The 17179-nt window shown below is 38.0% G+C and overlaps 1 protein-coding gene across 2 annotated transcripts; it reads left to right on the forward strand.

Annotated features, from left to right (window-relative positions):
• Nucleotides 1-1288: 1288 nt before the first annotated feature.
• Nucleotides 1289-15169, forward strand: LOC145224820 (uncharacterized). 2 transcript variants are annotated; one of them, XM_080091409.1, is made up of 13 exons: nt 1289-1431; nt 2345-2464; nt 2795-2910; nt 3671-11795; nt 11973-12048; nt 12107-12165; nt 12226-12305; nt 12364-12434; nt 12694-13520; nt 13677-13760; nt 13827-13898; nt 14446-14538; nt 14621-15169. In XM_080091409.1, exons 1-13 carry the CDS (start codon nt 1359-1361, stop codon nt 14755-14757), a joined length of 9933 nt encoding a protein of 3310 aa, XP_079947535.1. In that variant the 5' UTR covers nt 1289-1358; the 3' UTR covers nt 14758-15169. The 2 variants fall into 2 exon arrangements, with proteins under 2 accessions (XP_079947535.1, XP_079947542.1); XM_080091416.1 differs by having other exon boundaries at nt 13692-13760.
• Nucleotides 15170-17179: the final 2010 nt, after the last annotated feature.

A 17179-nucleotide genomic window follows, 5' to 3' on the forward strand; every position in this document is an offset into this window, starting at 1 on the left:
ATTATAAATGTCAAAATTGGATCGCGGGCCGCACATGTGCATAACACAAAGGATTTTGCTTTGTTTTTTACCAAATATGCTCAACTACAAGTATAATTCGTATTTGATTCTAGCCACATTTTGCCAGATCGCAGAAAACTAGCATCAGGCGCATTATTCAGCTCAAAAATATGTAATAATTGGACTCGTTTGCCAGTACTTTTGAAATCCAAGCGTCTCTGCGGGCCGCACAACCTTTAATGAAGGGCCGCAGGTTGCCCACCCCTGTTCTAGAATGTTCTGCAGGTAAACAAGGTGTTGTTTATTATTACGCACGTTTCCGTTTGCTATTTCTGTCGCTTCCGGATTGAGCACTATGTAGGTTATAGAACACAGCCGCATACGTCTGTGAAAAAGCATAGCTTCGTTAGAGGGCGCTATGACTCTATGAATTGCACCTTTGCCATGAAATAAATTCTATAACTTAAAGGAAAATGTGTTCACTGTAAAACTAAGTCTTTGCGTTATTATATATAGCTTGTTTTTGACTTTGTCGCCAGTTTATTTTTGAGTCTTCTATTAGTCTGTTTTCTTCTATTTTTCTTCCTTTGGAGATGTGGAAGCTGATTTAATCGTTCGCCTTTGAAACGTTTACTCAAGAATACAAAGAAATAAGAGACACTCTGTGGGGCTGTTAATCAGTCAGCTGCTATTGAAATGCAAAGATCAGACTCACCAAACACTTTGTAATGAACATTATAATTAACACCGTAGCCTCCTTTGACAAGTCGTGATCGAGGCAGGGGTGGCTACTCTCGTTTAAGGTTCGAGCCGAACTGTCGGCCACAAAGCCGAACCCAAAATCCGCTTTGCGATGGATGTTTTTGACTGAATTTTGCGCATTCCAGAGCAACTTTAAGCTGCACCAAATATATAATATTTTTACAGACAAAGTTGCCCGTTTTTCTCGATACAGCAAGTTAATTAATGATGTTTTACATTGGCGACATTCAAAGTTTACGCATTCATGTAGACCAAAATTGGTCGGTTTCGGCCAGGTTTTCAAAAAATTTCCGACCAACCAAAACTTCGGTGCATTCCTATTTGTGGCAACAAAACGTATTTCCTCAAAATTTATTTCCATGTCGGATCCCTCATCCAATACACCTCATATTTCAGCGACTGTCATCTGATTTCATTTTCTTTTGAGGTGTGTTCGCGCTAAAAAGTTGTTTCGGTAGAAATTTTTTTGTACGTATTGTTTGCATTTTGTGCAATGCTTTTTATCAAGCTAATTGTTTAAATAAAACGTTTTTTTGTTGTGTCAAATAAGCTAACAATGATTAGTGTAAAACTTATGAAAATAAAAACCACTGAGGATGTTGAAGGTTTGCGAAACACCAAATGAAGGCATAATATGTAAAGTATTCCTAACTGAAGCACAAATTGAAGGTAAGCAGTGTTTTGGATAAATATTTAAAATCATGCTTGTGTTTGAAGTTCATGTGCAAAAGGTATTATTAGTGCTTTAATTTGTTTTTGTATTTGGCCATATATGCTGAAAATTGCCGAAAAGGATTTTCATGCCCTTTTAAATTTATGAATTGCTAAGACAAGAACTTAAGAAAATTATGGGTCTCTTCCCTGAAGTTTTTTAAGTTCAAGACTCAGGAATCAATTATATATTCGCATTGCACTGCAGCCTTTTTCAGATGGCCTTGTTTCTCTGTTGTGAATACAGTAATTATAAGTGGTTGTTTTTTAACATTAGCGACACCATGAGTTTACAATTTTCATGTATGATTGCAAGTTTTTTTATTTTAGAAAAGAGTATATTTGTGAGATGGTAAACTGCTAGATCATTGATTGTTGTAATGTTGTTGTTGGTACACAATACAAGAGGCTACTCCAGTTTGACATTTGCGTATTGTCTAATTAAAGAAAATCTGCTACACATTTTAAAATCTTTGAAAGTTATTACTAATAACTTATATATTAGATATATCAAAATTGGTTGCACTATTTTTTGTGCTTTATATCAGAGCGTTTTTTCTTAATCTGAAAATAAGAAAAACTGTCACTGATTCACATTGTCTTTTGTTTGGGGACCCAACGATTTCCTTGTGCAGAAATAACTTTGTTATTATACGCTGGATAAAGATATGAACCAAATCAAAATTAGTTAACAACCGTTCATTCGTCCATTGTTAAATAGTATGTGCTACATACAAATTAGCAACATACAACTTCTTTTCTATTTTCCTTAGTGCTACTCTGTGCTTAAAGCATTGCAAATTCTGAAAAAAAACTACTTGGCTTTACAAAATCAGCCCAGTATTCATTTTATGTTGCCACTTTTTTACAGATGCAAAACTTGTAGTTTATGGTCAAGTTTATGGAGAAGCAGTTGACCAGTTTGCCACTCTTACAGAGAAACTTCAGGCTCACGGACCAAGATTGATCAAGCTTAACAATCCACAACCAGGTGTACTAAAATGTCATTTTGTTTCCAAAGGTTTTATGTGCTCTGAGTGGATATACATCTGGGGCAAAATGTAAAACCAAACTGCAAAAAATGGTGTAAAAAGCAAACAATTGTCTCTATGTCAGAACAAAATACAATAACTACATGACTTTTTAACCTATAATCGTTTATGCTGGGTTCACAGGTCCCTTTTTTGCATCTTTGGCCTGTAATGTTATTATTACTGTGGTACTCAGCAATCCTTTTTAATTGTAAATTATATATATATACAATTTTTCCGTTGTAATTTGCATTGATCACCGAAGTTGTTTCATTTACCTATCCATTTAGATCAGCCATGTGTCTGCATGTTTAAGGATGATGAACAATGGTACAGAGCCAAGACTGTTCGCAAACTTGCTTCTGGTGAATGGGTTGTAAAATTTATTGACTATGGAAATAGTGAGGTAGGTACACAAATTTCTCATCCGAAGCTGCATTGAGCATTGAATAGTCTGTACGATACATTATCGATATTTATTCAAATGGTTGGTAATTATTCCTCTTGAGCATATTTTGATGATGACTTACACTTACAAATAGAATTATTTTAAATGTACAGCACAGCCTCTACAAAGTGACCTAAGCAAATGTTACAGACACCACTGGCCACCTAAATTGGATCAAAATATTAATAATGTCAAAATGAGATAAATTGTGGTAGTTCAAATATTTTTTTAAAAATATCAGCAACACACATGCACTCCACAACAAGACACAAGCACTGCACATGCATTTGTCACTTTGTCTTTGAGGGTAATAGCAACGCATATTTTTTGGCATCTCTGTTCTCTTACTAATAGTAAGGGCTGTCTTAAAGCAGATGTAACGACGTAACATTGAGGCGAGTTTAAGAGAAGCACAACTACCAAAAAGTCTGTTGTTAAAGGAGGAAAGAGTAAGAGAAATTAAACCACGTCTTTTCTCACACAATATTTTAAGTTAAACATTGGATTGTGTGACTTTTCTACACGAATCAACATACAAGTTGTTAAGAACATTTTCTTGAATTTGTCCTGTTACAGAAATATTTTTTGTAACAAAAGATAGGTGATGGTTTAAAAGGTGTTCCGATTATGCAGATTGAATTTAAACAACTTTTTTTCTTGACAATTAGCAAAACCTTCCCAACCGACTTGTGATTAACCGGTTTCGCTTGTATTGCAGAAAATGAACACTGATGAGTTACATGTACTGCCTGAAAAACTTGCAGCTTTGCCCCAACAAGCTCTCACTATGTTTCTGGCTGACTTGATTAATCCAGTGGGAACAGCTGGAGTTTGGACCCCTGTTGTCTCAAGCCTGATTCTCAATAGCTTAGTTTACACTGATGTCACAGTTAAAGTAATAGAAGTGTTATCTCCTGGAAAAGTGAAAGTAAAATGCTCTGAAATTGAAACAGTTCTATGTGAAAGTGGTTATGCAAAGACAGGACTTTGCTATCCTTTCAGCAAGTTTTCTGTAGGCTCACAGTTTAAAGCATACACATCCCACATTTTAGATGATGGTACATTATACCTCCAAGAGCTTCAGTCTGCAACACAACTAGATGAACTCATGGATGAAATGAGTCACTATTTTGCCACTCAAGAAAACAAAATACCCTTAACTGAAAATAACCTGATTCCTGGAACAATAATGGCTGCGGTATATTCTCAGGATCAAGGAATTTATCGAGCACAGATTCTTGATGTTGATGGAGAGTCCTCCACAGTAAGATATATTGATTATGGAGACAGTGAACAACAAGAACGAGTGAACATGTTTGTGCTACCAAAGCAGTTTTGCGTGTTAGAGTATCAAGCTATAGCTTGCTCACTCCAAGAAGTAGCTATTTCTCCAGATCTGTGTTCACCCAAGCTGAAAAAAGTGCTTACCAAATGCACTGCTAATGGTATCCTGGATATCACTGTAATAGATCACAAGTTTGACTCCACTGTTCAGTTTGAAGTCAAAGCACTTTGCGATGACACCAACATCTGTATTTTCCTTTGTAATGAGGACTTGGCTGTTGCAAAGCCTGAAACCATTAAAAATGCGGTTGAAGATAGTGTGAAACTTTGTGATCCAGAAATATGTTTGGGTAAACCTTACAAAATGGTCATTACCCATGTTGATGATGATGGAAAAGTTTATCTGATGGATGTGGATAGCACTGCATCACTTGACTTACTGATGAATGAAATTGCAGCTTATTGTAGCAGTTCAGATGCAGAAGATGTGGTGTATATTACTGCAGGGATGCCTTGCTGCGCTCTATATGATGTAGACATGATGTGGTATCGGGCTAAAGTTTCAAAAGTGGATGGGGACAATATCACTGTCAAATATGTGGATTATGGAAACACTGCAGTAACAACAGCTTCATCATTGAAGAAGTTGCAGAGGGAACATGCAAAGTTGCCATGTCAAGCAGTTCAAGGCAGTTTGTCGACTTGTATGACTAAAGATCGAATTGAGACACTGAAGGAGCTTACTGATGAAGAAGTTGAGGTCGAATTTACAAAAGAGCAACCAGGCAATAAGTATGCAGTAAATATTGTTCATCATGAAAAACACTTGTTCTGTGATGCTCTGACAGATAGTAATACACAACAAGATGTCTACAAAGATGAAATGATGAAATTTAAGAAATATGATTTACAAGTAGGAAGTCCGGAAGTGATCACGGTTTCACATGCTCTGCCATCAGTTGCAGGCACCGACCAAAGTTCCAGTCTAGAAAATCTATACTCACCATGCGTTTCTTTAGGAACATTTGTGAAGGTCAATGTTTGTTTCATTGAGGACCCTGATTGCTTGTGGGTGCAGCAAGATTGCAATAAAAAGAAACTTTTTACCCTAATGTACAGCATGAATACCTACTATTCGCTGTTTGCTAAAGATCAAGGTTGCTTGGATGAGACTCGAACAGACAAGCTGTGTTGTATAAAGCTGTGTCATGTTGACAATGTGGAAGACTGGTATCGAGGCAGGATCCTTTGTAGTTATGGCAACACTGTTGAAATCAAGTTGATCGATTTCGGGAATGATATATCTGTCAATCGCGATGAGGTCAAGGTATTGGCTCCACAGTTTTTCGAACCCAAAGCACAAGCACTGAGATGTCAAATTAACAACATTCAGCCGCTGAAACAAAGGTGGGCAAAAGCAACTTTGCGCAAATTGAAAGATCTTGTACTCAGACATGGAGTCACAACCATGGGTCGCTTTATCAAGAGGCAAAATTTGACATATCACATTGACCTAGTGGTTGAAAAAGATGATCAAAAATTGGATGTTGCACAGATGTTATGTGATGGTGGCCATGCTTCAAGACTGCAACCTGTGACTGATGTTCAACTGCAAAACAGCCCAGCATCACCTGTTCAAAAGCAGCTGGATGAAAATGGCACGAAACAGGTGCCAAAATTGTTTTATCAAAGTCCAGGTATGGCAATGGTGGGTGCAGAACTTCAAGTTAATGCATGCACAAGTAAATCTCCAGATGAGTTTTTTCTTCAGATTGTTGATCAAGCATACCGGCAAAGATACATTAGGCTTTTTCGTAAACTGTACAACTTTTATTCTAACAAAGAGTCAGTTGCTGGACTAAGTGGTGAGATTTACGTTGGCAAACCCTGTGCTGTATTTGATAAGAAAACTGGTGATTGGTGTAGGGCTGCAATTCTGACCTTCAATGAACTAGACAATGTTACACTGTGCCTTGTTGACATTGGAAGAATAACTTTTGCGGCGGTTGCTGATCTTTATGAAATTAGTGTCGAACTGGTCAGTGCTGAACCACCAGCTGCACTTAGATGCACCTTGCAAGGCACTGTGTATCCAACTGGGGGTGAATGGAGTGATGATGCTGTTGAATTGTTTCAGGGATTTTTCCGACAAAATACGCAGGAACTGGTGTGCACCATCCACGGCTGCTTAGGAGACACTATTGGTGTAGCATTTATGTGCAGTCTCAAGACACCCAGCACAAATATAGCTGTAGAATTGATTAAAAGGGGATTTTGTCAACAGATTCCAGTGATTGGTACGCTTGCTCCTCCCCTCTGGCTCAAGTCTTACATTTACACCAATTTAGATGTCACCCGAGGAAAAGAAGATGTCTTTCACATCACACATGTTGAAAACAGCAAGTTGTTCTATTGTCAACTAGAAAGAAACTTTGCTGTGTTCGACCAGATGATGGACAAACTTCAGGATCACTGCTTACACGACAATTCCCCTCTGATGTCTGTGGAGGAAATTACACAGGAAAGCATGTGTTTTGCAAAGTTCCAGAGTGAACAGTGGTGCCGAGCACATTTTGTCTCAACATTGCCTGATGGAAATGTGCAAGTTCTGTTTGTGGATTACGGAAATGTAGGAAGTGTCTGCTGGGGAGAGATTAAACGGCACTCTGGTAACTTGTTTTACCAAGTTCCGATTATGGCTCTCCCCTGCTGCTTATCAGATACAGTACATGTTCAAACAAATAGTGAGCATTCCCAGCAAATTTGCAGTAGTATGAAGGAAAAAATTCTAGAGAAACTGTTCACTGGCATTGTCACAGGCTGCACCAACGGAAAACTGCACCTCGATTTGTTTGAAAAGGGAAAACGCATCAATGATGAGATTGTGGGCAATCTTTTACAACTGCAAGCACATCCAGTAAAGACCTCTTCAAGCTCAAGTTTGGATACTGATGAAGACATTATTGGTTCTCGACTCCATGCTGAGCTATCTGATGCTTTTTTTCTTCGCGTTGGCAGCAAAGAACCTGTTTTAGTTACAAATTGCCTGAATCCTCGTCATTTCTATCTTCAACTCTGTCGTTTAAAGATGGACTTGCATCAATGTAAAGAAGCAGTTGATGGATTCTACACAGCTGTACGAAATTCTGACTACCCTGTTTTTGAATTAAATCCTGGTAACACAGTTTGTGCCTGGCACGAAAAAACTACAACATGGTGCAGGGCTACTGTGTTAAGTGTTGCTCACCCGACAGATGAGTTTGTGGATGTATTGTATGTTGATACAGGAGACTATAGCAAAGTTGACAAAAACATGCATGTAAAGCAACTGGTTGAAGAAATGTTGAAATGGCCTAAAATGTCTGTTTCATCTTCTCTTGCTGGAATTCAACCAAAACCTTTGACCAAGTGGTCACCAGATGCAATAGCCCTTTTCAATAGTGCCACTGAAAATGGTTCTTTATGTGCAAAGTTTTTACACAAAGATGACTCTGGGACTTGGATGATCAAACTTTATTCAGATGATGTCGACATTGCTCATAAATTGGTTGAAAATGGCTTTGCCTCCTGGAATGAGGAAGAGTGCAGAGCATTTGACATTCATCCAGTATCCCTTGCACTGAAGTCAACATATCTTATGCCAGGGAAGACTGATGAGGTCTACATCAGTCATGTTGATTCTCATGAGATTATCTTCGTTCAGAAGGCCGAGACTTACAAAAATCTTGAAAAAATGATGGCTGACATCAACAAAGGTAATGAAAAGTTCGAAAAATTATACAAAATCCCAAATGCTGGGAGTATATGTCTTGCCAAGTATGAAGTGGATGGGCTACTGTATCGAGCCAGAGTTGCTGAAAGGATTTTATCCAATTACATAGAAGAAGCTATTTTGTTTGTTCAGTTTGTTGATTATGGAAATGCAGCCAGCCTATCAGTTGACAAAGTGTACCAATGCCCAGCCAAATATTTAAAGGAACCAGAGTTTGCTGTTCGATGTAAAGTTTTAAATGTACCGTCTGGGTTGGAACAAAATGAGGTTATATGCAAACTTGGAGACCTGTCTACATCTGAAGATATCACCATACTCTGTTCAACCAACTGCCTTGATTCTACAGAAAACTGTCATAAGGTTAACTTGAAAGTTAAAAGGATGGATGAAACACCACTGTCATTGCCTGGTTTTTGGATGGGTAATGCAAAATCTGATGCAAAGCCGTCAGTAAACAATGATCTGCCTTGCTATAAGGAAATGGAAAACCTGGAAGGGCTGTCAAGCAAGCAAGTTTACATTTCCCATGTAGTAAATCCTGGAGATGTGTACTGCCAGTTGTCAGAGCACTGTGACCAACTAGAAGTTCTTTCTAACAACATTTCAGCATACTTCGCAGAACATGCTGATGATGCAAATGACAAAATATCCTTACTTGAAGCTATTTCAGCCGGCAGCTCATGTGTTGCAAAATTCAGCTCTGACGAAAGCTGGTACAGAGCAGTTGTAATCAGGATTCTAGATGACATGGTGTTAGTTCGTTTTGTTGACTTTGGCAATGAAGAAACTGTTGCATTGTCTGATATTCGGCACTCCAAAGTCAGTTTCTGCTTGTATCCCATTCAAGCAATTCACTGCAACCTGATATCTGTGCCCAGCAGTGAGGGTAAATGGAGCAAGGAACAGATCAATGCATTTGATAGGAGGGTTGCTGCATTGGAGCTTACTGCTACTTTTCACAGCTTTAATGAAGAGGAAAAGATATATCAAGTAATGTTGCGACTGCCTGACGGCACATTGCTCAATAATGAGTATGCAGATCAGTCAGAACAGGACAACAAAACATCTCCAAACGAAAGTCATTTGAACAAGAATACTAAGCTACAAACCGAACCCGAGGCTAATGGAATAGCTTCAGAGGAAAAGGTTATGACAAACTGCCTCAATAGTGAAAACGATTTAATCAACAGACTTGAAATTGAACCTGGCTGTGTAGAGTCTGCATACATATGCTTCGCTGAGGACCCAGGAAATTTCTATACACAACTTGCAAACTGTGAGGAAACATTGGAGAGCATTCAGCGATGTGTAAATGCGGATGCTTCAGAAGATGTAGTCAGTGATGTAGTTCTTGACTCCTATTGTGTGGCACAAAGTCCAGAAGATGGGCAGTTCTACCGCGGAAAGATTATTGATGTTTACCAACCTGAAGCAACTGTGTTTTTCATTGATTATGGCAATAGGGCTTCTGTCAAATGGAGTAATGTGAAACCAATTTCCGCAAAGACTCTGGAATTTTCTGCCCAAGCTATTCCCTGCTACTTGGCTAATCTCCCTGTTTATTCAAGTGAGGCAGCCATCAAGAGGGCTATTGATCTTTTTCTCAGCACAACACTTGACAATAAAATCACAGTCACATTTCTGGAGCTGAAACCGAATGGTCGTTGGAGAGTTAACATACAAATTGATGACCATGGTTTATCTCAGCAGTTACAGTTCGTTGAAGAAGCCAACATTAATGAGGTTACCACAAAACCTGGTGTGATTCAAGTTGCAACGGAATCAAATGAAGTTGATGCGCCTGGTTGCCAATCCTCTGACACTTCAAGCAATCTCGAAGATAATGCCAGCTCGGTATTGGAGAGTGGCCTTGACAGTGAAGCTGACAAACCATCTTCTCCACATCTTTCCCCAATTTCATCTTCAACAACTGTTAGTCGAAAAAGCAGATTTGATGTATGCAATGAACATGATAAACAACTACCAAAGAGGGAATTCTGTGATGGTGAAATTCACAAAGGAATCATAATCTTAGCCAGCAGCACCGCTCATTTCTATATACGTCTTGATAGTGATCCCAGCATCAAAACACTGATGGAGGATATACAGTATCCTGCAGAAGGTGACAACATTAAGGGTTTGTGCATTGCTAAGTTAAAACCAGAGGAAAACTGGCAGCGTGCGGAGGTCGAGAACAAAAGTGATGGCACCAAAACTTTATTTTTTGTTGATACAGGCAAAGTAATGAACAGCAAAAGGTTCTTGGTTGCAACAATACCTGATAATCTTGTGAATATTCCTGCTTCTGCAATTTGCTGTAGTTTACTGGACACTGACATTTTGAATGGTGATGAACATTTTGCAGGTGATGTTGTTGGCCAAAATGTGTTGATAACATTCCGAGCAGTTGAAACATATTATGTTTCAAACTTTACAATTCCCAAATGGCGTGTGGAGCTTTTGCTTCTTACACAGGTGCCAAGACATAATCCTAACCTCAAAACAGAAAAATCTGACACTGAACCTGGTGGGTTTGACCCCTGTGCAGTTTCTACTCCCCTGCTTCCAGATATACTGATTACAGGTGTTGACGGAGTGAAAAAGCCTCAAAACCAGACAAATGACTTTCAAGCTGTTGAAGGAAATCACAGTTCTGTACATGCATTATTGCTGCAGCTGAAGAACATGATAGTTCAAGAAGCACCAAATTCAAAACTGCTTGAACAAACAGAGCATATCCTTACCAAAACTGCCAATTCTTCTGAACAACCCATTCACCCATCAACAATTGGTGCAGATGGCGATAAGAGTTTTGCAACCACTGAAGCTCAAGAAGATCATAAGCGCCCTAGCTCGCCCCTCAAGGATGCAATTGAAAGTCCATGTAAAAAGCCAAGATTGGATCAGAATGTATTGGTTTCCCCAAACACCAGAGATCAGCTGTTTTCCAATGAATGGTTGACTGTTTCTCAACTCTTGCCAAAAGCCCCTATTTGTGAAGGTGATGTCCATGAAGGCTTTGTGTCTCATGTGAATACGATTCAGAGCTTCTACGTCCAACCATACTTTCTCATTGCTGACAGAGAGCCCTGCTCTATCATCAAACCTGCAGAATCTGCCGAGGTATCTATGCTGTGCTTGTTTAAAAAAGATAATCAAGATGAATATGACCGATGTGTAGTTCTCCATATTGGATGTGATTGGTTTACAGTGGGCATGATTGATTCAGGGGAAATAATTGAAGTTGAAAATCAGCAGCTTTTCACAATGCCAGATGAGTACAAATCTTACCCACCGTTGGCTATACATTGCTCTCTTTCTCTGGAAAATCATTTAGATGAAAGCTCAGATGATTCTTTGAAGCTGTTTAAAAGTTTGACTGAAGGTGAAAAAAACCTACGAGTTGAGTTCATAAACCCCCCCTCTGATAATTCAACAAAGTGGACAGTCAAACTGACCATTGATTCTTCAGATGTCTCTGAACTTTTGGTAAACACCCTATCTACCAAACCTAACCAACCCACAGATGAAAATGTTTGCCCAGCAAAGGTTGTGAAGCCAGCAAGAATTTCTGGTGGACCTTTATTGGATATTGGCCCCACCTTCCGTAGTTTGGCTTCAGTATCACTGCCATCCATCTCAGAGGAGGATGTTGAATCAGTAAAGGGCAACACTTACATTATTAATCCCCTTCCAGTCCCAATGTCATCTGAGTCTTCACTTTCTGTTATATCAGACAGTGTCTTTGTGTCAGAAAATGAAGCAAGTGAAATGGATCCTTCACCAGGTAAGAGTAACATTTTAAAATCTTGATTTGTTTGCAATCATTTTCATTACTTTGTGCCTAATTTTTTGTTTTGTGATCCAGAAACCAAGCTTAGAATAATCTTTTAATTTTTTTTTGTAAGGAGATTACAATTAAATCTTGAACACAAAATAAATATTTTATTGTTTGTTTTTGTAGAAATACCGAAACAAATATCATGGAACATATACCACAGTTCTTCTGAGAAAACTCCAAATGAAATTGATCCTCTGAGGTATATCCTATAAGTACTATTTTATTCATTTCAACTTAATGCTACAAAATACCTTTAGTCACAGCCAAGATGCCAAGTTTCCTTCTACTGAAGATAAAGAAGCAGGTAAAGATGAAGGTATGTTTATCATGAAGCTGTTTCAAATAGATTTGTTAAAGTTTAAGCAATCATTTTTAGAACAACCTGTTCTGTGTTTGGAAACTGAGATTGACCAACTAGTCAGAGAACTTGTTAATTCCTCTCTGACACCAAATGAGGTATTGGCTATTTGTTTGATGACTATGAACCTGTTTTCTATGCGATTTTATTTTATAGAAGTTTTCTGTTTTTGAGGAACCAGAAAAGCAGAGTCCTATATTAACAGCGCCTGTACCTCTTGGGAATAGGTATTTGTGATTTTTTCTTTAAGAAAAAGTTTGCTATGCTATCATAACGTTTTTTAGGTTAAATACAAATAAATTCAAACAATGGCAAATCTGTTAATCACTTAATGAACTCTTGATTATGGCAAAAAAGTTTTTGTGTGTAGAAGTAGAATCAAATTGTATGTAGAATACCAGATCAGTCTTTTAAATGCATTTTTCTGTGGTTTTGAAAATGGCACAAATAAATATCGAATTAAATTTAACAACCACTTATATAAAGCTTGGTGGCCTCCAATTCTGAGGATGATGAAGACGAGGATAAAAATGTGCAAGCAGATAATTCACAAATGATTGAAGATGTTGACTTTATGAAGATTGCTGAGAATATTGTTCAACAAGTTTGCAACAAAGCTGTGGCAATTGTGGGAGAGACGTGCAGCTGTGCTTCTATTGACATTTTAAAATCTACTACTCAGTCAGAGAATACAACAAATCCTAATTGGAAAACACTAGAGAATGACAGCAACGAAAATGATGTTTCAAACCAAACAGCTGAATCAGCAAACAAGGAAGCAGATAGTTCTGAAGAAAAATGTGATATTGATGTTGAATTTAATACATCAGAAAAGATGACAAGTGAAAAATTAAAAGAAGATAGTGAAGAAGTTTTTCTCAATCAAGAACAAATTACAAGTAGTGAAAACTTGAAAGCAGAACTAAAACCAGAAAACAGTGTTGTGGATTCTAATATTGCCCAAGAAGTTGCAAAAAAAGAGGATACTGAAGAAACAAATGATGAGACAGGACTAGTTGTGGAGATTGCATTGAATTTGTCAGAGCTTACTGATTCAAAATGTGAATCCAATGACAGCCATCTGTATGAAGAAAACAAAAGTTCCTGCATAACAGTTTTGGTTGAGGAGGGCCCTGACCTGACTCCCAATCCTGTTTCACAAATTTCTCTTGACTTGGATTTGGAAACTAGATTGCCATCGTTTGTAACAGCTTTTCAAGGTGAAGATGTAAATACTGAAGCACCAAAGGTGGAGGTGGAGGTTAATGAGGGAGATGTTGAATTTCCTGAGATTGTTGTGAGTGAATGCAAAGGTAAAATGACTTTTGCTGCAAATTTATGTTTTGATTTATCATCCCTTTGTTAGCTTAAAATATTATTTGTGTTATCATGCAAAAATTTAAATATACATAAAAAACAGTTTTGTTAAAACTTTTGATGAAACAAATGTGTTTTTTTTGGTTTGAAAGCATATCAATGTTTAGATGACATCAGTACCAAAACAACTGACATTGAAGCTAATGAAGAAAATGCTGTTCAAGAAGCTATTTCAGGTTTTGTTACACCATCCTTTGCATTCTTTTGGTAACTAAATGTCATTCTTTTGGTGTTTATTTTAGTTGCAGGTAAAATAACCGAGGACGTTATTAAGGATGCCATACAAGAAAGTTTTAGTCCTGATGCAATAAAAGGTTTGTAACTGGATTTTAATACATGTGTCTTATCCCTATACAGCAGTGGTTCCCAACCTGGGGTTCGCGGACCCCCAATGGGTCCGTGAGATGGTTTTAGGAGGTCTGTGGAGGCAAACTTTCTTAGTACCATTAACCAGCAGTACAATATTGTTAAGTTCCCAAACCGTTTTTACAATCCTGCATACAAATGCAAACTGTTATTTAACCTTTGGTTTAGAAAACTTTTTCTGTGACTGTTACTTCCATTGTGACATCACAACACACATGAACAATATAACTTATAGTGCTTTGTTTCAAGTATTGTACACCAGAAAATTTATCTCTTCGTTGCATTGACTGCTACAGTACAGAACTTTATTAAGATTCAAGGACTCTGAAGGTTGATTAAAATTCTGCCCCCCAAAAGCCGAAAGTATAACAACGTATAATGCAGGAAAAGAAAAACATAACAGTACTAAATTACGTTGGGGGTAAAAAATTTATAAAAGGGGTCTGTGACTACAAAAAGGTTGGAAACCACTGCTATACAATCTTATAACTTCAGATCAGTTTCTGTCTACTCCTAAACACTCTGGAGCAAGCCAAGAACCCGAGGAAACATCAATTTACAGCACACCCCTCTCAGAGTACAATGACGGTGAATGACAAAAATTTTATCAGGGACTTAGATATTTTTTTCAACTGCAAACGTTTGTAACTTGACTTTCATACTTTTCAAGGTGATAGAGATCGTGATACTCATGATGTCACATTGACTCATGGCTGTGATGATAATTCTGACACAAGGAGTCCGCAAGATGACTTGTTGTTTGTCAGTGCCAGAGAAGATTCTGATAAGTCCCAGATTTTTGTGTGAAGCCCTAAATTCAAGTGCCTTAACAGTAACAGACTATACTTTGCATAAATATGTTTTTCAATGCTACTGCCCTATGTTACTTAGTCTTTTGATGCAGGGTTTTTATCCAGTTGTTTTTGTCACTAGTAACTAAAAAGTCAACAATTGTTTTTTCTTTGACACATCCGGTCCTGAAATTTTCTTTGTTGTTTGAGCTTTTCAATGTGAGTTCCAAATTGTCCAAAATTTTACATTGCCCAAACGATTCCCCAACCCTTTTGTTGCCTTATTTTCAGTTCCTTTGTTTTCTGTCCTGGTTGGTTGGTCGGGTTCTGGTGTCTTCGGTTAGCAAGTTCGTTTACTTCATGATATAATTTGTGTCAGATCGTGTGTACCACTGTAAATGCACGAAATAAATTCATTTCTACATATATTCAAGCTCCATGCATAGATACATATTTTTACAAAAACTTTTCAACAACCGATTCGCGGAGGTCAAAATCTTTAAAAAAAAAATTACATGATCAGCTCAATTTAAAACGTCGTATCCACTGGTGGTACCCAAAGATGGCAGTACGGTACGGTACGCAGCAAATTTCATGAAAACGTACGGTACGTAGGTATGGTACGCAAAGAAAGCTGAGGTACGGTATGTGGCACGGTCTTTCACTAGAGCGTACCACCGTACCAAAAGCGTACCGTACCACCGTACTGGTACGCATATTAAATGTTGATTAAACGGTCATTTTTGAATTGTTACCATTTGCAGATAATATCAAAATTGTCTGAAACTTGAATATAAGTTGTTTAAAACATGATTTCATCACAGTGTCCCTGTACCAAAATAGTGCTCAAAAAAGTTTATGACGTCACTGCTTAATAATGCGTGCTTACTGCTTACCATGCAAAAGGAGGGTTACGCGTGTAACGGCATAGGCGCCGAGTGGGCGGTGGCGGGGTGGGTTTGTAAAGCACGGTGGCGGCCACCGTGGATATTTTAATTTGTTTGTAGCGGTATAGTACGAAACATCGTAAAATCTGAAAAAAATTGGGAACAATTTTGCTCTTAAACAAGCATGCTGGCATAAAAGCAACAAAACGCGTGGAAACTGCAACGTGTTTTGGTTAGAGCTTTGTTTATGACGTCAAACAAATTGTTGGCAGTCAATGTATGGCCATTATTATGTACAATGTGATTGCTACCATTTGTTATCGAAGAGGCATGTATTTCAGTGGATATACAACATTTTGCATTTGAAGGAAAAATCTTTTGTAACGATCGATTGCGCGAGCTTGAACGCCCAGCCGAGTGCAACTGGTGTTCCTTTATGTCATAAAGTTTATGACGTACAGAGCCCAAATCTTGATCCTAAGTGTCTTGAATAGATGGCCTTTTCTATGCTACACCTGAAAACACGCCTAGGCTTATATGTGTGAAACATAGCATTATTTTCAATTCCAGTCGTTTGTTTACCAATATTTTGCAACAAATTCAATTGAGTTGAGTTTATTTTGCTTGAAAAAAGAAAACAAAGCAACACAATTGAACTAAAATAATCACCAAGTCGGTAGCCTTTAGCTGCGCAGTGTTGAATAGCGCAAAGGTCGGTATGTTAGATGTCCGACAAGCATCCTCTTAATTTCTGCGTTTCAGAGCAACCAGCCTACTTTGCATAAATCGATTTTGTACACTTCAAACTTGTGATAATTACAACATAGACAGTTTGGCTACTCGGGTTCAGACGGAGGCCATTGGTATAGGCACGGGTAGCCTACATAGGCTAAGCTTTTTGTAACTGACGGCCACACAAAGACTACACGGGTTCTTTATTTTTAAGGGCCACCAGGTGTATTTTGTTTAAAAAAAGCATGGAAAAGAAATGGAATTTATGCGTCGCTTTCAATTTTCCAAGGGCGTCGCAGAATATTTCCGTTTTGTGGCTTTTGTTGTTGTATCAATAAACCTAACTTTAATAATAATTTTCCCCATTAGCTTTTATTTGCTGGTGCGTCGCAAGTCCAGAAAACTTTTCCAGGGGCGTCGCAACAAAAAAAGTTTGAGAACCACTGCTCTGCGCACATATTGTTGCATGTGTTGGCTGTATTTAATTTGTTCTGCCACTTGATGTCAACAAAGAGCTTTAAATGACCTAAATACAAATAAGGTTCGAACATGCATAAAACATGTGTGGTCAATTTGTGAAGCTTTTTGCAACAGTATTTGTAGTTGAGACACCATTATTTTGTGACATATTTTAAAATGTTTTTGTTGTGACTCACTTTCATTGTTTGTTTCAGTCAGCGGGCACAAAAGCCTAGTGATGGACCAGTTCTATTGTTTGCTACAGCCTACGACTTTCGTTTCGTACAGCAGCATACTTCAATGGATTGAGAACTATTATTATTTTTTTAACTTGGTGATGGCGCAGTAAAGCCTACAGAG

This window comes from Phallusia mammillata, chromosome 1 (assembly GCF_965637545.1).
Source record: "Phallusia mammillata chromosome 1, kaPhaMamm4.hap1.1, whole genome shotgun sequence".
Lineage (NCBI taxonomy): Eukaryota > Metazoa > Chordata > Ascidiacea > Phlebobranchia > Ascidiidae > Phallusia > Phallusia mammillata.

What these genes read in the sequence shown, in the direction of transcription:
- LOC145224820 (XM_080091409.1), top strand. Translation starts at nt 1,359, where the DNA reads ATGTTGAAGGTTTGCGAAACACCAAATGAAGGCATAATATGTAAAGTA. An exon ending in AATGAAATTGATCCTCTGAG is followed by an intron (nt 12,049 to 12,106) that starts GTATATCCTATA and finishes AAATACCTTTAG; the next exon opens with TCACAGCCAAGATGCCAAGT. An exon ending in TAGTCCTGATGCAATAAAAG is followed by an intron (nt 13,899 to 14,445) that starts GTTTGTAACTGG and finishes TTATAACTTCAG; the next exon opens with ATCAGTTTCTGTCTACTCCT.